General features: G+C 61.9%; 1 protein-coding gene across 1 annotated transcript in view; it reads right to left on the bottom strand.

Annotated features, from left to right (window-relative positions):
- TMEM132D (transmembrane protein 132D) overlaps nt 1–23057 on the bottom strand; it is a 125275-nt gene extending 102218 nt beyond the window's left edge. The window contains exon 1 of the mRNA XM_055147620.1: nt 22829–23057. Coding sequence (XP_055003595.1) covers nt 22829–22904 — 76 coding nt within the window. The 5' untranslated portion in view covers nt 22905–23057. The remainder of the gene's footprint in view (nt 1–22828) is intronic.
- Nucleotides 23058–25833: the final 2776 nt, after the last annotated feature.

The raw sequence follows: 25833 nt of genomic DNA, 5'->3' as shown, positions 1-25833 counted from the left end.
CGTGTCTACACCCGGGTGCTTAGTGACTCCGAAGTCCCCTTCGCTGCTGGAAGTACAGGCCTGCAGCAGACTCGGCCTGGCCAGGGTGCCAGGCCCCCGCTGGCTGTCCTGGGCACACCTGAGCTCCTCCCCACACTCCAGACCACCCCTGAGTACCCATCCTGCTCCCCTCCCAAGAGAACACAGCACCCTGACCCCCGCTGCCCCGATGGCGCCAGTCCCCAGTGAATACTGACCATTCATGCGAACACAAACAACTCGAGGGACAGACAAGGACTGCCCGGGACCTGGACTCTGGGTGAGTGCTGGCCACCGCCCAGGGCCACCCGAAGGCCCCGACTGAGCCCAGAGCCCCCAAGAGGGACCTTTATCCTGTGAAAATGGGTGATGGGGCTTGACAGAGACCCCAGGGCTGCCCTCTCTTCCAGCAGACACCAGCGTCTACTCAACCTTGGTCAGACCCACAGCACCACCCAGTCCTGCCAGCGCACCCCAAAAGCCAGGGAGACCCCAACACACAGGCCTCAGACTGGACTGAGCCCCACCCCTGCGACTGGGGTCTGTCCTCCCTCCCCTGATGGCACCCCTTCCCCGACACAAAGGGAGGTGATGAGACCACACCAGGCACCAAGGCTGGCTGCGGAAGCTTCTGGAAGTCAAGCCCGACTCCCACGGGGTCGGGGGGTGGGGGGGAACAGAGCTTTCTGCTCCAGTCCCAACAGAGCAGCGTGGAGCTGTGGGCCAGCCCCGGCGTGGGTCGGCCGTGACCAGGGCCCCACGGGAGGGGCTGCCCGGAGCTCTCCCCCCACCCGGCCAAAACCCGGCGTCACCGCGCACGTGTTATGCGACGGGGCTCCGGGTCACCTGCGTGAGAACCAGGGGACGCTGGAAGGCTGGAACGCTGAGCAGCGGGGGAACTTCGAGATGGAGACAGATGTTCGAGGAAATTAAGCGACCCCGTTTCCTGCTCGGTTATAGTTATAGAAAGAATAAATCTTTCTAAATTAACCAAATCCGATGTAAACATTTCCCATAAAGCAAACCACGCTGTGGATGCTTGAAAAATTAATGGAAATCCTGACGAGTGTTCGCACCCCTGCGTGGGGGTGTGTGAGGGTCCGGGTGACAGCGCGGCTGCGGGCGGTCCTGGGGACAGAGGAGGCTGCTGCTGCCGGCACTACTGTGCCCCCCCCAGGGCTGGACACCCGAGGTGGCCTGGCCACACAGCCCGGTGGCCCCAGGACACCATCCACTGCCCCCCGAGCCCCGCCCCTCTGCTTTGGGGACACTCCACACACGACACCCTTCCCCAGGGGCCGAGTGACCGCCGCCCCGTTGCAGAGAAGGGGCTAGCGAGGGCCTGCCCGGATCCGAGAGGGGTGGTGTGGGCTCCCGCTCTGTCCGCCTGCTGGACCTTGTCGGGCTGGACCCAGTAGGACGCCGGCAGCCCCACAGGCACCAGCCCTGCCCTTGGCCTGGCGCCTCCCGTGTGGCGGGCACAAGCCTGGGCAAGGGCGGCCGAGCACAGGAAGTGCTGGGAATCTGCACGAGCAAACCCTGGCGGTGTAATTCCCGTCGCTCCCAGAACCCCCGGGTGGGACTCTGCACAGGCGTCCATCTCGGCCGGAGGGACCAGCACGACGGGTCTCACTGTCGGCGGTGGAAGGACAAGTCACAGCACCGCGGGGCCCCGCGAGCCAGCCCCGCTCTGGAGCCCAGCAGAGCAACTCGGGAGACTGAGGCTGCAGGGGCGGGGGCCGAGACGGGACCCCCCCCCCCCGCCCCGGGGAACTTGGACAGAGGGGAGGTGAAGATCGGACACGGGCCAAGGCAGAAGGCCACTTACGGAGCCAGGAAAGCCACGGCAGACTCAAGGTCAAGGAACGACACCCGGGAAGTGAGCGGGAGAGACGGAGCCAGTCAGCCGCGGCCAGGAGGGACCCCAGGACATTTGCCCCTCACCAGTCTGCAGGGGCGCAGAGGGGAGAGCGGGAGGGCCCGGCGGCCACCAGTGGCCTACGCAGGCGCCTGACAGAGAGCGCGAGGCTGAAAGCAGGGGCTTCTTCAGAGGCACCGAACGGGAAAACTGCCCACGGTAAACACTGTGAGACCCTGCAGGGGAGGGGAGAGGAGGGTCCGGGCGGTGACCGCAGGAGGCAGGGGCCAGGCAGGTGGGGAAAGGATGGTCAGGGCCCCTCAGATGAGGACAGAAGCTGGAGACCCTGGGACAGGGCAGGGCCCAGCCAGCACCCACCACGTACACCAGGTACCACAGCTGGGCCACCACGCAGGTGAGGCCAGGTAGGGGTGGGGGGCTGCAGAGCTGCCTCGGACACGCCCGAGAATGCTCAGAAACATCCAGAAGGTCAGAGGATGAGCTGTGGCAGCCGGGCCTGGAAAGGGGGAGGGGGACAGACAGGGATGGAACGTCCTGCACCTCATGGGCAGTGGCCAGCAGGGCGGGGCGGGTTTCGGAAACACCCAGAGCAGGGGCCATCGAAAAGGGCAAATTAGAGTCCGTACAGGGACCGGAGCGGCAGGACAGCGGGGAGGGCATTTGCCTCGCATGCAGCCGACTGGGTTCGATCCCCGGCATCCCATAGGGTCCCCTGAGCATCGCTGGGCGTGGATCCCCCCAAGAAAGAGTCAGTCGAGCTGTAAAAACGTTGCCAAGGGTACTCCCTGGGCGGAGCCCTGGCGGCAGCAAGAGGGAGGGAGGGAGGGAAGCTGCCTCGGGCCCGACCCCCCCCTTCCTCCCTCACACACGGGCAGCTCTGTCCCGCCCCTGTCCCGCAGGTCTGGCCGGGAGACCCGGACAGGGGATCGGACGGAAAAGAGCACTGTCAGGAGCAAAGGGCGACCCCTGGCAACCCTGAACCTGGCTCTTCTCCTTATTTAAAAACATCAAAGAGAAGAAAAGACAAACTCCCCAAATGCCAACACGCCTGCGTGTGGGATGCTCAGAATCTAACATTTACCAAAAAGGGCGGTGGGGCCAGCCGCGGGCGCTGTTCAGAGCGTGAGACTTCGGGTCGCGGGGATGACCCCACAGGGGCCCGGTGCCCACAGGACACGCGCACGGCCCCCTCCCCCGCAGTCCTCCGGAATCACACCGGCAACGCCTCCCCTGCTGGGATGGCTACTTTCGGTTATTGAATTGATCTTTTTAGGAAATTTTTAAAAACCTGAATGTGGCAAACCAGGAAAAGACCAAGACTCCAGGGAAAGTGGAGGTCAAGCGGGCCGGGCCCTGGCCAGAGAGACGCCACAGAGGGGACGGTGCCTGAACCCACATCTCGGCCCACCTGGGCTCGACCCCCCGCACCCCAGACGCTCTCGAGAGCTGGCCCGGAATGAGCCCTGAGCACAGACCCAGGGCCGGCCCTGAGCACCACCAGGTGTGACCCCAGATCATGGTTTCTTTAATCTAGGTGATGAGGACACAGTCAGTCCATAAGCCACGTTCATTTGTCTTTCACAGGAAACGGCGCCTTATGGATGCGAGGGGAGCCCCACGTCAGCAGACGGGCAGAGACGAGAGCAGACGGGCAGAGACGAGAGCACCCGTGTCCGGGCGGGGCGTCCGGGAAGGCCCCCAGCTGCGTGGCCACCAGGCCAGACCCTCTGGCAAATGCCCGAGTCCCTCCCGCAAGCACATCCGGAGCCCAGAGCTTGTCCTCACCCCCTCGGGGGTCCTCCCCGGCCACAGCTGGGCCCTTCGCCTAGGGGCCATGAGGGGGGCACAGCCTCCCCGAGACACCCCCATGTCTGTCCATGCACCGGGGGAGCCAGCGCCCCGTCTCCTAGGAGGACAAGCTGGACAGGGCTGGCCTCTGGGATGGGGCTCAGCGCGGGCAGTGGCGGTGAACCAAACCTCGCCCCAACAGCGTCAAAGCCCGGAGCCAGGGCGGAACCAGCCGGAGCCCGTCAGAGCCGGCCGGAGTGCCGGCCAGGCCAGGTGAGACGGGAGGCCACTTCACCGGGGGCCGCGGGAGGGCCGAGCCCAGGCAGCCCCACGGCGGACAGCTGACAGGCGTCCAAGGAGAGCCAGGGTCAGGGGGCCGGCTGGAGCGGGCAGGGATGGGAAACGGGGCTCGTGTGCCTGGCCCAGCTGGACCCCGAGTCTGGTGCCCAGCACGGAGCCCCCAGTCCTGCAGTGCCCACTTGCTGGACCTCCCCATGAGTGGCCCCAGAACAGAGAGACAACGGGCTGCCCGGCCTCTCCCCGCCCTGATCCTGAGCAGAGCCAGAGCCTCCCCCCCGAGCCCGGCAGGCTGATCCCACGGTCCTGCGTCGCCTAATTATCTGGTTAGGTGCACGGGGGCGGGCAGCCTCCCAGCCAGCACCTGGCGTCCAGCTCTGACATTTCATTAAATTAAAACTTTAAATATTCCTTGCCAGGGACCAACGCAGCCCTAACAAACGACTTACAGCAAGTCTCGCGTGTAAAAGTCTCGGAGGCAGTTCTTATTTGTCAGGGAGAGAGAGGAGTTCATTTTTAACCCCCTCACCTCAATTAAGTGCATTCTGAGCTAACAGATGCAGAAGGCTTGGAAGGATGTTTTTAACGGGGCATGACGCTCAGGACGCACGTGCATTAAAAAATAAAATATGTATAAGCTGCCTGCTGCATTCACTAAGTGATTAAAAACGTAATCTTCCTGAAGAAGTGTGCCTCCTATTTGTTTATATTAATGTTAATAACTTGCTAACGAATGATAAATGCATGATAATTTATTCTAAGTGAAATGAAGTGTGCCCTAAAGACAGACTTGGTAAATGCAGCTTATGCTCCCGGGTTCAGGCTCGGGGAGAGCTGGGGCTTCTGCAGAGAAGGGGTGTGAGGAAACGGCAGCTAGGCACAGAGGCGGCACAAGCCGAGCTGGGGGGCTCGGGGCCTGGGAAGGAGGCTACTGGGGGGTCTCTGACCAGCCTCCCTCCCTGCGGGGCTGGCCAGGGGAGCCGAGAGTTTCAGGATGTTTCAGGATGTTTCATCTTTGCTCTCCATACACAAATAGAATTAATACAAACAGCCTAGTGTTCTAATGACGCATTTAGGAATCATTAAGCCAAACTATTTCTGTGGATTCAGAAGTTATACAATTATTATCTTTATAAATAATGTTAACAATTCTAATTTATCCATGCAAATAAATCTCGAAATATCTATTAGCATTCTCAGCAGCGCCCCCTCCCCCGACCCTTCCCACGGCCACGATCATGTCAGTGCAACAAATTAGATTCATGTCATTATTTGTGGCAGACATGGCTGGCTGCTTACCCAAAGGTCTCTGTCCTCCCTCTGCTAAACAGAGGAGGGACGGGGGAGGGGGGGGGGAGAGGAAGAGAAGAGAGAGGGAGGGGAGAAGGGGGAGGGAGGTAAGGGAGGGAGCGGGAGAGGAAGTGGAGAGATGGGAGGGAGAGGAAAAGGAGGGAAGGGAGGGAAGAGGGACAGGAGGAAGGGGAGGGGAGAAGGAGGGGAGAGGGGGTCAGGGAGGGAGGGGAAAGAGGTGAGGGGGCAAGAGAAGGAAGAAGGGAAAGGGGGAGAGAAGAGGGAGGGTGGAGGGTGAGAGAAGGGAGAGGAGGGAGAGAGGGAGGGAAGGGGGTGGAGGAGGGAGAGGAGAGAGAGAAGAGAGAGAGAGGGAAGGAGTGGAGGGAGGAGAGGAGGGAGAGGGGGAGAGGGAGGGAAGGGGGCGGAGGAGGGAGAGGAGGGAGAGGGAGAGAGAGGGAGGGAAGGAGGTAGATGGGGGAGAGGAGGGAGAGGGAGAGAGAGGGAGGGAAGGAGGTAGATGGGGGAGAGGAGGGAGAGGGAGAGAGAGGGAGGGAAGGGGTGGAGGGGGGAGAGGAGGGAGAGGGAGGGAAGGGGTGGAGGGGGGAGAGAAGGGAGAGGGAGAGAGAGGTAGGGAAGGGGGTGGAGGGGTGAGTGGGAAAGAGGAGGGAGCGGGAGAGAGAGGGAGGGAAGGGGGTGGAGGAGTGAGTGGGACAGAGGAGGGAGGGGGCGGGGAGGGGCGGGCGTCACACAGCCCTCACCTGCCCGCCTCTGTGCCCGGGTCGCGGGGATGCCCGGTGCACTCATGGTCTTCAGGCCAGAGGCCCACTGCACGTGCACACACACAGGCGTCACACACACGTGTGCACACACGCTCAGATGTGCACATTCACACACATACAGGGCACCCCGCGCCCTGCCTTGTCGGGCTGGGTCAGGGGCAGGGCGTCCTCCAGGTCTCCTGGCCGAGACTGGGCCGACCCCGTGCCCTGAGAACTCGGGGTCACCCGAGCAGAGACAGCTGCTGTGGGGGGGTGCAGCTGAGTACCCGTGTGGGTGTGTGTACACATGTGCATCCTGTGTGCGTGTGAGTGTGGATGTGCACCCGTGTGAGTGTATGTCTGCGTGTGCATCCTGTGTGTATGTGTGAAGGTGGACGTGCACCCACATGGGCACAGATGTGTGGGTGTGCCTGAGTGTGTTCGTGATGCGCACGCGTGTGTCCACGTGCGTGTAAGCACGCGTGCCTGTGTGCATGTCCATCGGGAGTGGCCGCCCCTCGGCACGCGTCACGGGCAGGCCGGCGCCTGCACAGAGCCGTCAGCCCCGCGGTCCCCGAGCGGCAGCGTCTGCACCCCGGCCCTGCACTTAGAGGCCCACAAACTTAAAGATCCGGGCAGCTTGTAAAAAATTACTTTGTAGCTCTCGCTATTAACAGACTAATTAAGGCGACCATTAAGAAATCATCTCCCTAATTGATTCCAAATTTTGCAAAGCAAAGAAGAAAAAGCAGATGAAAGGCAGGGGGAGGGGACCATCTATTCTTAACCTGGAGGGGACAGATTCGATTCAAAGTCACTTGCCAGGAAACCCGGGACCTGACTTGGGGGTTGTTAATTATCGATAAGCAGCGTGTCTGTGGCCAACGCCGCCGCCGTAGCCCCCAGGGACACGCTGTTCTGAGCCAGCGATGTGCTGTCGAAACAGCACCATTATTTTGGTTGTTTTTTTTTTTCTCACAGACACCACTTGCATAATGTGAATATGTACTTCTGTGGCAAACACATGCTGATAATGTCCTGGTGTACTATCTCCCCCAAGAATTCGCTCTCGAGGGCACTGAATTAATGGGAAATAGATCTGAGGGACCCGGACTAAATTCAGGCCGTTTTCACAAGGTGAGGTGCTCCACGTGCAGCCTTTGGCATAAACCCAGAAATGCAAATGCATTTGTTTAAATGCCGAGGTTCTCCTTCTCAGCACTTTCCACACACACTTGCGGTAGTGGAGTCACGTTTAAAGGGGAGACGTGCCAGTCCCAACCAGGCAAGTGCTATAAATAACAGCATCTTGCTCCTTCCTCCCCTCAAGGAAAAGAAAAGTTTGCTTTATTTCAAAGCAGCCACTTCGTTATTAGAACACTGGCCAGGAGCCAATACTGATACAGATATAAATTTCTTACAGTGTCAAAACACGTACGTCAAGCGGTTTCTCTGAATTTCTTTTAAAGGCAGGATTTTTAAACCCGTTTTGTAGGGTTTAAAACCACTGGGGACTGTGAAGTGAGCCACGGGTGGGATTCAGCCCGATCACCAGCCCACGTAAATCGCCCGGACACGCGTCCGAGCGTGTGTTCTGACCACGGCACGGATTCCCAGAGTCTCGAGAGCGAACGGCTATCCTCTCTCCCTACTCCAACCCCTGCCCGAGCTGAACAACCTCTAAAGTCAGATTCCAACCCAGGTGTCCCTGCACGGCAGGAGACCCCGGCACCCGCTGGCCGAGCAACCTCAGGGGACCCTCACCCAGCACAAAGTGACATCCTGACCGAGCTTAAAACTACTTCAGGGGCCACGGGGCCGTACGGGGCGGCTGAGGCGCTTGCTCTGCACACGGCCAGGCCCAGCTCAGCCCCCGCACTGGGCCGGTGCCTCCCGGCACCGCCAGGAGTGATCGCAGAGCACAGAATCAGGAGCCGGCCCTCAGCACAGCCGTGTGTGGAGCGCATGCAGGCGCACGCTTAGACACACATGTATACACTTAAATATATGTTTTTTAAAAACCCACTATGCTGACACTCCCAAAATGTCACTAACTTGGCAGCAAAGAGCCATCTTGCTTTTCTGAGAGGAGAACGGTGGAGAAATGCCTCCACGACCAGACTTGCTCGGAACTTACTAAGATGGATTTTTTTTCCCCACCAAACGAAAAGCTCAGGGTGTTTTCAGTTTGCATGTGTGCGCGCACGTGTGTGTGTGTGTGTGTGTGTGTGTGTGTGTGTGAGAGAGAGAGAGAGAGAGAGAGAGAGAGAGAGAGCCCAGCGCCTCACACGCGCGAGGCACGTGCTCTACTACGGGACGCCACCCCTGGCCCCCGGGTCTGTATTTCTGAGGCCAGTCAGCAATGCACAGGACGTCACTGCCCGCAATTCCAGGCCAGGCCGAAGCACAGCCATCTGCAAAGGAGAGCTCAGGTGAGACTGACAGCTGGAGCTGCTCCGCGGGCTAATTCGATCGTGTCATGTACAATTACACAGAAAATGTGACCCCAAACATCTATTTCCTTCTCCCTCAGACAGGGAGGAAGCTGCGGCACAGCCTGGGCCCGCAGCTGCCCAGCGACAACGCATTAACCGCTGATGTTTTTATGAGCCAATAAAACGCGATCACTCACTGCGCAGGGGGGAGGGGCGCCTCCATTACAGAGATTGCGCCCACCCCCCCACCCCCCACCCCCGACTTCAGCCGGGCCGTAAATCAAGCTGGAAAGCCGGTGGGGTGGGGAGGGGGCAGCTATTAGCCGAGAGAGTCGATACTCCTCCTAAATCACTCACCGGCCCGATGAGCATCAGCAAGGAGGGGACAGCCGGGCCTCTGCGAGCACGCGCGCACCCAGGCCTCCCCGAGCCAGCCGGGGTGAAGGCCCCCCGGAGCAGACTCAGGGGCTGCCGTGGCCCCGCGGGGTGCAGAGCCCCTGAGACCACAGGCTCACACTCGGGTCCGCCTGGCACGGCACACCAGCAGCCCGGGGGCCGCTCAGGCCCCGGAGCAGGGGGAGGCACGCACAGCCCCCTCCCCGCACGGCACCCGCCAGCCCTGCGTCCGCGGAGAAGGCCGGGCCCGGGAGACAGCTGGGGGGACGGCCGACTCCCTCCTTCTCAGGCCCCTCCGGCCCAGACGGCAAAGACACACACAGTCGTGAGAAGCGGAAACCCGTGTCCGAGAGACGCAGAGAGAGTGGACCTTCCGGCTGACACCCGGGGGCAGTAACTGAGGCCCCGCCCACCACCCAGGAACTCACACAGCACACAAGCTGCCTCCGCGTGGCTGCACTGGGCTCTGTCCGTGTGTCCTGGGAGGCCCGGCAGTGACCACACCGCGTGCCGTGCGGGAAAGCTGAGGCCCGGCCCCCGCCGAGGCCGCACCACTCAGTGTGAAGTGCCCTCACACCTCGCCGGAGCGCGTGTCCGAGGGTCTCCAACCACCTCACGCCACGTGGCCGGGCCACGCGGGGGACAGCGGCTGGGATTTCCCGCCCCACCGCTTCCACCGGGGCCACCTGGCTCCCGGCGACAAGGCCGCGTGGGCCGAGCCCACTCAGAGTGCCCCGGGCAGCGGCCCTGCCCCTGCTTTACCGAGTGGCCCGTCCACGCCCGTGTCCGGACAGTCGGCACTGGTCACCGGCGTCTGGTCTCCCCACAGCCCAGCCCGAGGCCCAGCGGCCCCGAGGGCCCCGAGCGCGCCTCCCTTCCCGCTCTCCGCAGACTCTTCCTCCCGTGGCCTGAGCGTGAGACGCAGCCCGCAGAGCACACGCCACAGACGAGCTGTTCCAGAACGTTCCCTCCCCCAGTGGGTCCTGGGCACAAACACTGCCACCCCCACACTCTTCACGTCTCCACTGAACCCCTGAAGTACACCTGGCAGGGGACCCGGGGCCTGAGGGGTCAGAGTTCAGGGGGTCAGAGTTCAGGGGGTCAGAGTTCATGGGGGTCACAGTCCAAGGGTTCAGTGCGCAGAGCCGGGAGGGGGTGCGACCATGGGCACAGACGGGTCATGTGCTTCGGCCAGACACACCTGCTGGTCAAAGACATGGGGGCAGGACTCGAGGGCCTTTCCTCCTGCCCCCTGTGGACAGCCCCCGACAGGGCCCAGTGGCCCCGGCCCAGGATAATGGGGGCCGACCTCCAATAAGAGAAGCCGTGCGGGAGCCCCAGGCCACGGCCAGGTCCGTCCTGCGCCCCAGCCCACCCCCAGCACACCCGCCTGCAGGCTGCCGCCCGTGGGACACGCCCACACTTCAACGCTGGACTCTGAGTTCCTCAGCAAAGCCCCAAGGTCCAGCTGCCATGGGCCTCCCGGCCACGGCAGCCGTGACCTGTCCGGAACAGGCCACGACTTGGGAGCAGCCCGAGCAGGCCCGGTCAGCCCTGCCAGAGCCGTCCCCAAGCCACCCAACACCACAGACCCCAAGGGACCAGGGCCACCACCCAGACCACTGTCCATGACCACCGAGCCCGGCTCCAAGTGGACGGAGACGTGGACAGGGCGGGGAAGTCACAGTGACCTTTGTCCAGCAGACAGCTGTCCATGCAAACGGCTCTGTCGTGTGGGGAAGAAACTCCACGTGGCTTTGCGCGTGTGCTGAGCACTGTGTGGGGTCACACGTGTCTGCATTCATGTGTCTGTGCTACATGAGTCTGAGTGCACAAGTGTTCATAGCTACACATGCCTGTGTATGTATGTGTGCTGAGTGAACTTACAAGCATGTCTGCGTGCACATGCATTACACTACATGTGGATATGCACACATATACATGGGCACGCTGGGTGTGAATGCCCACACCTGTACATGTCCGTTCTCCCGAGGAACGAAAGGCTGGTCAAAGACATGGGGGCAGTTCTTGGGGGGCCTGGCATGCCCTGGACCCTCATGGCTCACGGGCGCACTGGCCCGGGTGCTGGTCCTGGTCCTGCCGGCCATCTGGCTGCTGGGGGCTTCTGGCTTGGCTCTGGCAGGGTGAGGCGACCGTGGGTGACAGCGGGAGCCCGGACCAGCTCCCGGCGCCGCGGCACCGAGCTCGGCCACCCGCCTGCGAGCAGGTGAGAGGCGAAACCTGCGGGGGCGTCTGCGCCCCGGGGTGCCAGCAGGCGCCCTGGTCCGTGTGTCCGGAAGCCACCACAGCTCCGGGCACCCCGACACAAGGGCACCACGAGGGCCTCGGGCCGGCCGGGGTGACGCTGGGCCCGGGGCAGCCGTCCTCCCGGCACGGTGAGGTCATGTCTGCACACAGGCCTGCGTGTGAGGCTGCGTGTCTGGACAACGCCCCGCGCGGCTGAGCAGGGCCACGGGCGCTGTTGGGAGCACGGAGCTACGCCATGTCGGGGGGGGGCTGTCGGGGGGGGGGGGCGCGAGTCTGGAGAGGCCAGAGGGACAACAGGGCTGGGACCGTCCCGTCCGCGTCCCCTGCCAGCCCGGGGCGGACGCAGAGACGACGAGCGAACAGGCAGCACCCCGCCGCGGGCCCGGGGGTCTGGCCACACCAGGTCCTGCAGGACGTGCCCCGGCCCCGCCTGAACACGCACGCTCCAGAGCCCCCTTCCCAGGGTGGGCAGAGACCCCCAGGGCTGCCTCCAGGGAGGGCCCCCCACACACACGCTGCCACACGGCAGCACACAGACACACACACACACACACACGCTGCCACATGGCAGCACCCCCTCCCCACACACACACGCCACACGGCAGCACCCCCCCACACACACATACACACTCACACACACGCTGCCACATGGCAGCATCCCCCCCCACACACACACACACACTCACACACACGCTGCCACACGGCAGCAGCTGACTCAGCAAGGCTGCGGCTCATTTGTTCATCCAGAAGCTTCCAAGATGGTCGGGACAAATAAGGTCACAGGAACCTCGTTCATCTGCCACCCGCAGGCCACCTGCAGCTGCCAGACGCACCCGAGCACTGCTGCTAGGGGCACAGACACACACACACACACACACACACCTCACAGACACACACACACCACTGACGCACACATACTCCCCGAAGACATGTGCACACCCTGCAAATACACACACTCCTCAGACATACTCTCTCCTCACAGGCACTCACACCCCAAAGATGCACATACTCCCACACACGTGCACATATGCCCAGACGCACACACACCCCACAAACACATGCATTCACCTGCAAACACACACACACCCCACGAATACATTCACACACACTGCAAACACTCCCCACAGACACACATCCCACAGACACACGCACCCCACAGACACACATGCCCCAAAGACACACACTCACAGCACCAACACACCCACTCCACACATGTGAATCCTTGTGTGTGCACTCACACACGTGCACATGCACATATAATCTCTCACATGCACACTCATGTCCATGTGCATATACTCACACGTGTACACAGTCCCCATGTGTGACCACTCCTGTCTGCATACATGTTCACACATGCACAGTGGCCCCACAGTGTGCGTGTGGCCAGTCCCATGCCATGCACACACTCCCACACATGTGCACATGCACGCACGGAGCTCGGAGCCCTCCCACCACCTGCCTGCGGCTATGCTGCTCAGATGACCCATTTCCAAAAGCGGCTCCTGGGAGCCTGGAGACGGGCCCAGCAGCAACTCTCCCTCACGCACACAGGGAAGCCGCTCTCAGCACCCACGGGAGTGCCTGGAGGGTGTCTGGAGCAGACACCCAGCGACACTCAAGTCACGTCCACCTCCAGCGCAGAGAAGCACCCTCCGGGGGTGGCGCAGCGGCGGCACCCACGTGGCAACCGCCATCTTCTAGAACCCACTACCCAGAGGTACAAGTTTGCAGCGCGCAGGAGATCTCGGGATGGGGGTGTTACCGGCACGCTCTCCGCCCAGACGAGATCCGGAGCAGCCGCACACGAAACTGTGGACTGAGCTCAAATATCAGAAACCCAAAGCTCATGTATTCTTCATTCTCAGCAACGGAAAACAAATTATCAAATATCTTTTCAGCAGGTTTGATTGTTGGGGGAAAATTCTAAATAATAAGAGTATTCTGTTGAAATATTGAATGTATTCAAAGTATAGAGAGAATAAAGTGAAGATCATTAGCCACACAGGTGGGGGAGGGCGGGAGGGGGGTATACCGGGGTTCTTGGTGGTGGAACATTGCACTGGTGAAGGGATGGGGGTCTGATCATTGAGAGGAGGAGGAGGAGGAAGAGGAGGAGGAGGAGGAGGAGGAGGAGGAGGAGGAGGAGGAGGAGGAGAAGGAGAAGGAGAAGGAGAAGGAGAAGGAGAAGGAGAAGAAGGCGAAGGAGAAGGAGAAGAAGAAGAGGAGGAGGAGGAGGAGGAGGAGGAGGAGGAGGAGGAGAAGCAGCAGCAGCAGCACCCTCCGGGCCTCAGGTCCAGAGACGGGGCAGCCATGGCCTGGTAGAGACACTCTGCTGCTGGTCGTGGGGAATGCAGATGGATGCGTGTGCCCACTGACCGACGGCTGGACACTGCCCGCCTGGCCCCGCAGGCTGCACCCCAGGCTCCCTGGCGGCCGGTCTGGGAGGACGGAGGAGAGAGGCTGCTCTGCCCACACCCTCCCTCCGAAGCGTCCAGGGGACACTCCTGTCCTGGAAACCTGGATCTGGGCACCGCCCTGTCCCTGGGCCCCCCGTCAGGGCGAGAGGCAGATGCAGAGCAAGAAAACGCAGATGAGGGGCCGGGGCGATAGCACAGCGGGTAGGGCGTTTGCCTTGCACGCGGCCGACCCGGGTTCGATCCCCGGCATCCCATATGGTCCCCCCAGCACCGCCAGGAGTAATTCCTGAGTGCAAAGCCAGGAGTAACCCCTGAGCATCGCTGGGTGTGACCCAAAAAGCAAAAAAAAAAAAGAAAACGCAGATGAAACGGTGACGGCCCCACGAGGGGGAGAGTGGGGGGCTCTCCCCCGCGCTGTGATGTGTGATGTCAGAGGGCTGTGACATCATACCTTCAAATACATGGGTGGGTCGGGAATAAAAGCGAGACGGCGTCACCCCCGGGAGCGCTGGGAAGGTTCGAGCCTCTGACCTCTGACACGAGATACACGGAAGGAGGTTGTTCGGGCAGCAAGGACACAGCGGGGGACACAGTCCACACCAAGAAAGGCCACCCGGGAGGGGGAGCAGCGGCTCCGGCACCCTCACACCTGTCGAGGGGAGCACCCACCCAGACTGCGGGCAGACACCAAGTCTGATCTTTCCTTGGTTCCGATTTCCCTAAAAGACCCCTGACTTCACCAAGCCAAAGAAACCGGTCAAGAGGGACCCGGACTCACAGCACACCTGAGAGGCAGGGAAGGGCGTTTGCAAGCAGAAGCCGGCACCGTGCACGGCTCCCCGAGCACCACCAGGCGTGGCCAAGCCCAATCCCCACCAAAGCACCCGAACTTCCACACGGAGACCCTCAATAACGCCAAAGACACAAAGTAAAATGATAAAGATCACAGTACAAGTCCATAAGGATAAATTAAAACTGGGGGCTGGAGAGATAGCATAGCGGATGGGGCGTTTGCCTTGCACGCGGCCGACCCAGGTTCAAGTCCCAGCATCCCATATGGGCCCCTGAGCACCGCCAGGGGTAATTCCTGAGTGCAGAGCCAGGAGTAACCCCTGTTCATTGCCAGGTGTGACCCAAAAACCAAAAAAAAAAAAAAAGAAAGACTAAAAAAAAAAGATAAATTAAAACTGCTTGATTTGAAGCGATGGATTAAAATCTGTGAGCCTCTAGCCAGCAGACCAGTGAGAGCAACACCGGACAGGCAAAAGTACCCCCAGGCCAGAGGGGCAGAGAGAAGGACAAAGAGGCAGAGGGACAGAGGGACAGGCAGAAGAACAGACAAACAGCAAGAATAAACTGGGAACATCACCACAGACCTCACGGCTCTCACAGGCTTGAAGCTGCTAAAAAGCAATATTATAAACACTGCGATGAAAGGACCTGATTCATCAGAAAACTCGCCCGTTATAAAACAGACCACCAGGACGGCCCTAAGACAATCACACTGGAGTTCCCACTCACAGCACTTCTGAGGAAAAGCTCCAGGCCCAGAAGTTAGGGCCAGGTTGAGCGCTTTCTGGAACGGTCACTCCAGATTCCTGACATGCGTGTCAGAGACAGACCGTCCATCAGAGAACCGGGGGAGACGTCACACACTCCCTCAGCGAGACCTCAACACACCCACAACACGTAACGGGTGTCACCGTGAGCCGAGTGACTGAAAGACAGGACGCCGGCAGACGGAGAAGAACCGCGTGAGCCTGGCAGCTGGGGCGACAGAAGGGCTGGGGACGGTCCACGGGCCACCGCGACCTGCGCCTCAGAAGGTAGGTCGGAGCGGAGTGTCCTCAGATGGCCGCTCTCCACAGCCTCGGGTCCTCCCGGGGCTGGCGATTGGGAGCACCGACTCCCTGGCGCTTCCAGGACCTTGCCGGCCGGGAGCACCTGGGGGTGAGGCGGCGGGTCACTGTCACTGCCCAGCAGGAGATTTACCTAGAATCTGACAGGCCTGTTTTTCGGGAAAATTAGTGTTCCTTAGAGTACAGCACATGACGGCCCGGGCCACGCACAGCCCCTCCCCTGAGGGCGGCCCAGAGACTGTGCCGGAACAGACCGAAGCCAGCGTGGGCCAGGGGCCCTGGCGTAGAACCTACACTATCGAGCACTGGAGTGGACCCCCAAACTTTTGGGGGCCTATTGTCTCCTTCTCAGATTTGAAAACACAAAACACTCAGTGCCTCCCCCTCCCAGGAAATCTACCTTCTTTAAGGAAACGTAAAAATGCCCCCAAGTGCAGCCCCGGCGATGACAGCCCCCTGACGTGCCCCCCCTCCGCCCCACGCCCTCACCCGAGTAGTGGAACACCGAAGCGAGAAGCTCTGTGACCTTCCATTTGGCAAAGATGTTTAAGATCTGACAACAAAAGCCATTCCGTATAAGAAAAAAAAATAGCGAATTGGACTTCTGACAAAATTAAGACATCTGCTCTGCTCTGCCAAGGGCCTGCTGAAAGGGAAAAGACGGCCCGCGCGAAGGTTTCCAACTCACATCCGAGACGGCACCCGACTCACCCGCAGTGTCAGAGCCGAGCACCAAGGCAGCGCCAGCGAGCTGCCGCCTGAGGAGCGGGGCCGGGACGCTTGGCCCGCGGAGCCACGCAGATGGCGCGGGGGGCTCGAGCGTGGCCGCCCGCCCAGCCACGCTGGCACGCAGCAGCACGCCGAGAGGGGCCCCACGAGGCGAGGGAACCCCGGGCTCGCGCAGGAGCAGCTGCAGAGCTCAGCGTCACCGGCACGCACGCCAAATGGCTCGACCATTTTGCAAAAACGGGCTGGCAGCTTCTTACCGAGTTAAACACACAGTTAGCACATGGGCCGGATTCTCAGGACCGAGTATTTACCCACAGAGAAGGGAAAACAGATGTTCGCACCAAGATTGGACACAAACACCTCCCGGCTGTCTGCACGAGCCCCAACGTGCGCAGCCCAGAGACCGGCCCCTGGGGAGGGGGAGGGGCGGGGTACCCATGGCTCGCCCGGCCCAGACACCTGCGGCCACGGGAGGACCCGGCAGCAGCCCCGCGACACTGCTGCGTGGCCCCCAGGGAACAGCTGAGCCGCTGCCCACCAGGGAGAGGACAAGCTCAGGGAAGGGACCAGCTGCCAAGGTGGGGGGCACCCTAAGGGTGGACGTGGGTACAAGGCAGCCCCGCTGGCAAAACCAACCTTGACCCTGAGGATGTCAGGGCCCCCACGTCGAGCCCCCACCCCTCACAGAACTGCCGGTAGCCGGGGTTGGGTCCCAACAGACAGCAGCCCTCTGGGGTGCCTGGTCTGCTGGGTCTCCCTGCTCCCTCGGTGACAGACAGGCCCCGCCCAGGGAGAGGCCCCGCCCACCCGGTGCCCCGCCCACCTGGGTGTGGTGGGGCGGGGCCCCGAGCATCTCTCTCTTCCCTGGCTCCCGCCGAGGGAACCTTCCAAATGTGCCCACCTGCAGGTGGAGAACACTGATATCCTTTTCATCCGCATCTCAATCGTTGCTAAGAACAAAGTTGCTGGCGTACTGTAAATCCTGACATTTAAAATGGAACTGTTACATCACTCTTGTAAATGTATCCATTGGAATTTAAATACCAGGATGAATCCACACCCACCTCCATCCATTTATAAAATCTATGAAAAAGCCCTCATTAGCAATCAGAACTGTGGCCTTGTTCTCTCTCCTGGAATGCCTGGTTCCGCCCCAGATCCCCCGCAGAAACGCACCCGCCGCCTGGCACGGACGCTGCCTGGGTGAGGGCTGGCGGCCACCAGCTCGGCGCGTCCTCCCGCGCGGCACGGACAGCTCCGTCCCCGCTCGAGGCCGAGCTTGCGGTCTCAGGGCTGAGGAGTGCCCATGCGCGCCGGCCTCCCCTGTCGGGCACGCGTGTGGGAGTCAGCACTACGTGGACAGGACAGACCACCCTTTAAGAGAAGTCTCTCCCCTGAGAGTCGCCCCCTAACCAGCTCCGGGGCGGAGGGCTCAGCTGCCTTGATTACGAGCATTGTCTAGCGGTACTTTGTGGAAGTTTCAACACCTGGGGGAAGTGAATCATCCTACGGCACAGGAGGGGCGGGCAGTGCCTTTCCATTGTAAAAGCAAAGAGGCTGTCGGGGGCAGAGAGGGGAAGAGGAGAGGAGTGGAGGGCGGGGCGAGGGCGGGGCGAGGGGACGGAGGAGGTGGGGGGCAGCCAGGCACTGTGACAGGTGCAGACAAGACCACCAGGAACCCCAGTGGGAATGTAGAAGCCCCCCCCCTCGCTCCCGGTAATTGAGCAGTGAACACTGACCTGCCGCAGTAGCCACGGACATCTGCCATGCCCAGCAGAGTCGAGCAGTGACTGGCCAGGCCACGTGACAAGGTCACAGTGCCAGCGCTGCAGGAACGTGGGAAGTCTGCCACTCTCCGCACAGCCATCGCTCTCGCGCCTCAGGGTCGAGAATGACATCGTGTCCACACCCACCCCCCGCGGAGGGACACGCAGCAGCACAGGGAGAGTGTGTGGCCACGTGCCCGGGACAGTGTGACGGCAGAGCATGTATGTGACAGACTGTGTGTGCAGACGCGTCTGTCTGTGGTGACGCTGAGTCTGTGCGTAGTAGCAGGCCCCAGAGTCCAGAAAGCGTTGGGGCCCCTGCCACGCAGGACCGGCCCACTGAGCCAGTGTCCCCTAACGCTGCCGGGGGCAGGACCCTGGCTCTCTGCCCCGATGCCCACGTCCACGCCCAGCCGCTTCTCTCTGAGCTGGGAGAAGTCGCAAGGCCTCTCCCTCAGCGTCCGCGAGTCTGTCCTTCCTGTCAGTAGTGCGGAGGCCTCGGTGTGCCTGCCCGGCTCGGCTCTGCCCGGCCCTGGACAGGCCCCGCCCAGCCCCTGACGTCGCCCTGATGGAGACACACAGCTCGCCCCACCGGGATGCTGGAGGACGCACGCGGGCCCTGTCCCTCGAAATCCCCAACCTCCCACCCACTGTGGACATCGGCCCCCAGGGTCCCCCTGTGGCTGGTGCGTCGCGCGCGGCTCAGCATCCAACACGTGTAAAACCAGCACCCGTGTCGCGCTCACTCTCAACAGCACGCAGTGCAAATATTTATTCCCCGCAGAAACTTGCGTTGTGCATTGTTTCACGTCTAATTAAGGACTCGGAAACAGCTCTTACAGCGAGAGGCGCAAGGCGGGTGGGAGCACTCCTCCCGAGGGCGGCCCACCCCGGGGGAGGGAGCATCGCTGACGAGTGGGCTTCCGCTCCGGGACCCAACTGGGGGCTCCCGGCGAGGTCTGAGCCGACCTGTCCGCACCCTTCGAGGGAGACCGCAGAGCAGCGAGCCCCTCTCCAAGCCGGCCCGGAGCTCCGACTGGACTCTGAGTAAAAGAGAAATGCTCTTATTTCTACTGAATCCAGGGCAAGAAGGTGTGACTCTGAGCTGGGACACCAACCATCTAAACAGGAAGTAGAGAGAAGCAGAGAAACTCTACAGCCTCCAGCACCCCTGGGGACCTGGATCAAGCCTGATGCTGTTGTGGCCCGAGGGATTCCAGCCGTGTGAAGCCCTTGGGTGGAGATTCCGGTGAGCCCAGACCCATGTCCTCGCCCTCTCTACTAGAACGCAAGGTCCCGCCCCAGAGGCTGGCCAGAGGACTGGGGCCCCGCCAGAAGATGCTTGCCAGCCTGGACTTGGCGCAGCCACGCGGCCCTGGTCCCCCTCCCCAAGCCCTGGAGGCCAGGAGGTCAAAGGGCAGACACAGCAGGGGGGGAGGGTCAGCTGGGCTCCAGATGCCCAGCTCTGGCCCCGTGTGTCCACACAGACGCTGCAAACTCGTCAGTGTCTAAACAGGAAATGTTGCTCCATACACACACACGGCCACGTCAGGGCCGAGCGCGGCTGAGCAGTGCCCGGGGCCTCCTCACAGGGGCCCGGATGCGGGAGGGCGCCAGCCGCACACAGGCAGGAAGCTGGGGGCTGCATCTGAGGGTCCCTCAACATCCTGGATGCTAACACGCACGCAGACACTTGGGAAATTCCCGAGACACTCCTCAGCGCTCCAAACACAAACCCGGCCATCTCCCCACGCACGCACGGCTCTCACCCCGGCACTCAGGCTGGGGAGCTTTTCTTAGAAAAGCAACTTAGGCGGAGGAATCGCAGCTTAATGAGAGGCCGCTTCAAGCATCCCTCGCCGGATCTTCCTTGCCTCAGTCTGACGGACAACCTCCCACCGAAGTGACGGCTGACGGCGTCAAGGGCTTTGCAAGCTGACGAGCGAGTTCCTGGCCAGACTGGAGGGGCAGACGGATTTCAGGTGGTCCCTCTGCCCGCCCCCTCCCTGTCTCCCCTTCTCTCCTCCTCCTCCCACCCCTGCACAGGGTGGATTAAGCTCACGGCAAGATGGGAACCGACGGGAGAGACGCCCCCCAAAGGAACTGCCTAATAAAATCAGGCACAATCCAACCTCTCGTGCTTCCCAGGGCCATGAGAGCAGCCATGGGCTTGGGACTTCGTCCCCTGGACCCAGAACCTCCTCCCCCACCCTGAGCTGCCCAGCTGCTCTGCCCCTGCACGTAACCCCACCGACCAGCCGCTGGTCTCAGGGTGCAGGGTCCCGCCACGGAGCCCCAAACCCTGACCTGTGCCCGGGCCCCTCTGAGAAGCCCCCGCTGGAGCCCCTGCCCCCCACAGAACACTCCCTGAGATGCAGGTGCACACGCAGTGCCAAGGCCTGCGAGCTCGCCCGCACCCCGAAACATGCTACGAGCCCATCAGACCCTCGCTGGGGCACAGACCACTGGGCAGGGCCGTGCTGACCGAGGTTTCTCACTCCTGTTTCCTGCGGCCAGTGTGGGCTGTGAGGAAGGCGGCCGGCGCTCCAGAATACTCAGGGGGGGCTGGAGTAACGTCCCCCTCCACAGGCTGACCGGCCAGACCCTCCTGGGTGAAGGGCACTGAGTCCTCAGAGCACACAAAGCTGTTCCTGCAGGCTCAGCTCTTTGAGGGCGGGTGGCCGCAGTCCACTGAGTCCAGCAGTTTGATGGGTGGGGACAAGGCGGGCGGGTGGGTGAGTGGGGGGATTAAGGATGGATGGTTGGATGGATGGATGGATGGATGGACAGATGGGTGGGTGGATGGATGAATGAATGGGTGGGTGGCTGGATGGATGGATGCATGGTTCACGGGTGGATGGATGAAGGGGTGGGTGGATGGGTAGGTAGATGGATGGGTGGGTGGGTGGATGGACGGGAGGACGGATGGGTGGGTAGATGGATGGGTGGGTGGGTGGACAGGTGGATGGATGGGTGGGTGGATGAGTGGGTGGATGGGTGGGTGGATGGATGGTGGGTTATGATGATATTCAATAGACAGATAATATGGGTGATAATGGGTGGATAATGGGTGGATTGGATAATGGGTGGAATGAGTGAATGGACAGTTGGACATATGACAAACAGTTGAATGATGAATACATAGATGGACAGATAATGACCGGTGGACAAAATGAATGAGAATGGATGGATTAGTAATATAGAGTAGTATAGATTGCTACAATAAAGCTTGAGATTTTGTTTTTCATTTAATGTTCAGAATGAAACTAAGTCAAATTTGCTAGTCTTCCTTTCCATGCACATAGTCTTTATTATTTTTTATAAAATCCCATTTAGTGTTTAATTTTTTAATGCAGAGAAAAAACAATTACCCTATTCCCTTGCCTTGTAACTCAGTATACACACACACACTCATACAGACTCACACTGACACACACTCAGACACACACAGAAACACTGACACACACTCATACACAGAAATACATGCACGCCTACTCATTCACAGTCACACAGACACACAGGCTCACACACACACACACATGCTCTTACACTCACATTGACAGATACAAACAAAAACACAGTCATACACGCACAGACACACACGCACCCCTTCCCACCTTAGCTTTCTGCCAGGGGCGCAACATAGAGCCATCACTGCCTCAAGTCCCCACATGCTTCCAGAACCTTCTGCACCCAGGTCTCTGCACCACCCCACACAACGCGTCCGCAGCCAAACATAGAGAACCAGGTGACCGCCTGGCAAAGCCCCCGTTATCAAAAAAATGCTCGTTGTCTGTGTTCGGAGCAGCCCCAGAGGGCCGGGAGGGACAGTTCTTCCACATGCCTATCCCACACAGGGGCCCGGGACAGAGGCCCCGCAGGAAAGCAGCGCGTCTGCCCTGTTCCCGCCGGGAGCCCAGAGACAGCGAGACAACACGCCTGTGCCAGAGGCCAGAGCCGGGCCTGGGTCTGCGCCCGAGGCCGCCTGGGCTGGAGCCCCCGAGGCCAGGGAAACCTCGTCGGTCCCCGCGCGGCCTGAGCCCTGCAGGCTCCTAGCCCCCTCGACCGGCACGGGGCCAGGAGGAGGCGGCCACTGTGCTCCCGGCCACCCCAGCCTCAGCTGCTGCTTCTGGAACCGCTCAGAGAACAGACAATTCCCGTCATTGAAAGACCGGGCACGGCCGCTGGCCATCCCCAACAACCCGGAAAGAACTGCTTCCAGGAGCCGACCCGAGTGCCCAGCAGCCCCCAGCCGGGGCAGCCAACCGAGTGCCCAGCAGCCCCCAGCCCGGGCAGCCGACAAAGTGCCCAGCAGCCCCCAGCCCCGGCAGCCGACCGAGTGCCCAGCAGCCCCCAGCGCGGTGCATCCCTGAGAAAGCTGCGGAGAGACGCGCACAGAGACGATCCATCACAGGAAGAGCCGCTGCCACTTTCCAAACCTCCTGCGCGCATCCAGTCATTTCTCTGCCAGGAATGGCGGCCTCGCCCCGCAACGTGCCGGGGTGCCGGCAGTCGGGGTGCGGGCAGAGGGGCACAGCTGGCACGCCTGCCGGGACCCACAGCTGCAAGGCCTGCAAGTTCCGACGGGAAGTCCCGCGCGGTGCGGCCTGGGGGAGGGGAGGGGGCACCCCGCACCTCTCCAGGCTTCCCACTGCCAGGCTCGGGCAGCCCCCGTGCCAGCCCTGGTCGAGCAGGGCAGCCGGCAGCCGAGTCCGGCCCTCCGTGGCGGTGCCCGCGGCTGCCCGCCCAGCCCGCCCCCCAAGCACGCGCGTCTCCTCCAGCCCCTGGGGCAAAGCGCGGGCCTTTCCCGGCCCGTCCCACCCGGAGTCCCCGCGCGCACACGCGCACCCACGCGCGCGCACCCCGGCCCCCAGCCACGCGCGCAGCAAAGTTAGTCCCGGGGCCGGGGGTGGGGGCGGGGGGCTCACCTGCGGGGAGCAGCGCGGCCAGGCCGACGAGCACGGGCGCCCAGCGGGGCCCCGGACCCCGTCTCGGCGGGGCCATCTGGGCAGGGCGCGTCCCGGAGCCCCGCGCGCTGCCGCTGCCCGGCCGGGCGGCCCCTCACGGCGCGGGCGGTCCTCGGGGAGCCCCCGGAGGGGCCCGGCTAGCGGGGCCGCGGGGTCCCCATCCCGGCCGGCCGCGCCCCGGGGCCCGCGCGCGCTCGGGCGCCCAAAGTTTGGCGGGTGCGGCCCCCGCGCAGCCCCGGCCCGGCTGGCGCTCGCGGCTCCCGGCGCGCAGGGCGCACGGCCGGCTGCGGGGACGGCGCGGGGCACGCGCGCAGGGGCGCGGGCGCGGGCGCTCCCGGGGCAGGCGCGCGCGCCGCGGGGCCCGGGGCCGCTGGGGGCTTCGCGGGCGAGATGGGTCTTTCAGGAGAGCCGGCGAAAGCCCCACCCTTCGGAGTGACAGCTGGGAGCCCCAATCCGCAAAGTGGAGCCCACCTCCGGCCCGCAGACACCCGCGCGGCCCCCGCCCGGCCCTGCCCGCCGCGCCCCCCGCCCGGCCCGCACCCCAACAGGTGCCCGGGAGGCCCGGCCGCCGCCTCTCTCGCTCCCCCGCCCGCGGAGGGCGGGTCCCGGGCCGGAGCACCGGAGGCCGGCATCCCTCCCCCGCTGGCCGGCTCCCGCAGGCCTCCGCGGGAGGGACGCTGAGCTGCCTGGGCGCGCTCTCATCCTGGAAGGACCCCCCAGCGGCAGCCCACAAGAGCCCAGATGCTGCAGGGCCAGAGTGACCTGGGCGGGGGTGGGGGTGGGGGACACTTAGCTCAGGTCCCACCTGTTCCTTCCTGAACCCCTAGTGCCTGCACCGCCCCACCCCCTTCTTGGCGCTGAGCCCAGGGCGCTCTGCTGCGGGTACACCAATGGCCCAGATCAGTGCCAGAGGCAGGCGGTCCTGTCCTGCCCAGCGCTCGTCAGCTGCCCCTCCAGGAGCCCTCCTGGGGGGCCTCCTGGGGGCCGGGCTGGTGGCCAGGTGGGGTTCGGAGCTCTAGGGGACAGCTCTGGAAGGAGGGCTCTGCCTGGCAGTTCTGCCCACGTGCCACTTGAGACAAGCATGTTTTTCCCTCTTTTGTCTGGACCTGAGCGTCTGTGCCTCTTGTGTCCAATTTCTGCCCTTGGCCTCTTGGAGTCCATGGGCACAGGCGCGGGACTTCCACGGCTGCCCGACCAGGGTCCCCGCCCCTCCCTGGCGCCTCGGCCCCCACCACTGCCCCCCACCCACTGAGGGGGAAACAGAGGCTGAGATCCCCCTTGTCCACCCTCACCGGGCCTCAGTGTCCGCCCCGAATGCCCCCCCCATATGCAAAACTGAATCTGTTCACTTCAAATGTCCCCCTGGCGTCCCAGGGCCTTCTGGCATTATGTAAGTTCCAGGTGCGCCTCCTTCGACAGTGGCCCTCACTACACTCACTTCAGAGGAAAGGCAAGTGGGGCGTCCCCCGAGGGAGGGACGGGGTAAGTGGGCCAACGGGCCGAGTATCTGCCATCCGCCCATCAGGACAGAATTTCCATCCTCACTAGGAGTTAAGGAGTTTACCCTAACCCTGTTCTTCATTACTAACAAACGCTTCACTTTCTAAATTAAGTAGAATTTCCCCCCGGAACTGCAGTGCTCAGGGAGACCCCCCAGACGAGGGGGAGCTCCGTACAGGACACAGGGGCACGAGGAGGCCACGAGTCCGGCTGCCCGGAGAAGGTGGTGGGGCGGCCAGTGCAGGGGCCCATCACGGCTGACCACGGAGAATGCTTCCCTCGGGGCCCGGGAGGCGGGGACAGGGAAGACGCGCTCCGAGTGCGGGACACGCCCTGTTCTCCTCTGCTCCTGTGATCCGAGGGAATACGGGCTCGGGAGTGCGGGAAGGACCGGCAGGGTGGTCCCGCCAAGGAGCCCACCAGCCCTTGGGGAACCCCTTTCCCTCCTATCCCCCCATCGTGGAACATGGGAAAGCACCACCCCTGCCCGGACTCGCCCCCTCCTGGAGGGGACAGCAGGTGACCAAGGGGCTCGGTCTGGGGCCCCGGGCCTCTAAGGAGCACTGCTGGCACTGCCAGTGAGTTTTCTCTTCCCGGGTTCACATGCACTATTCCGAACCCACTGCAATGACGGACACTGGAGCCAGTGATGGGCGTCACTCCCACAGGCAGCAAAAGCCTCAGCGACACCCCCACCACACACATACACACACATGCACACATACACACACATAAAAGCACATACACACATACATGCACATAAACACATACATACACACAGATGCATGCACACATGCAAACACACATTTATGCACATAAGCACACATATACACATAAGCACACATACACAGATACACGCACACACGTGCACATACATATAAGAACACACATTTACACATACACGCACATAAACACATGCACACGTATACACACATGCACACAGATGCACACATGCACACACATACATACAAATGCACATATACACATATGCACACACATACACACAGATGCACATATATACACACGTGCACACATACACATATACACATACATATACACACATATATGCACACATATATACACATTCGCACAAACACACAAACACACATGCACACATACACACATGTACACATAAACACACAAATACACACATGCGAATACATACACACATGCATACACATGCATGCACATACACACATATACACACACATACATACATGTGCGCGCGTGTGCACACAGGGAACTGCTGCTGGCCCCAAGCAGCATGGCCGATGGCAGGGCACAGGAGACCCCGCTGAGGTCACAGCCCCAGCCTGCCGACCCCGCTCCGCCCTGCTCCCTTCGCACTGCGCATGGCCGTCACCCCCCAGTGAACCGAGAGCCGAAGCCTGGGCCGTCGCTGGCACGAGGTTCCCTTGGCCGTAACTCGTGATTTATGGGCCCGGGGGCCCCGAGTCGGCTGTGAA

The sequence above is a fragment of the Sorex araneus genome, chromosome 9, assembly GCF_027595985.1.
Source record: "Sorex araneus isolate mSorAra2 chromosome 9, mSorAra2.pri, whole genome shotgun sequence".
In the NCBI taxonomy this organism is placed as follows: Eukaryota; Metazoa; Chordata; class Mammalia; order Eulipotyphla; family Soricidae; genus Sorex; species Sorex araneus.
Note: the sequence above shows the minus strand (reverse complement) of the source record. Positions and strands in the feature narration are given on the sequence as shown.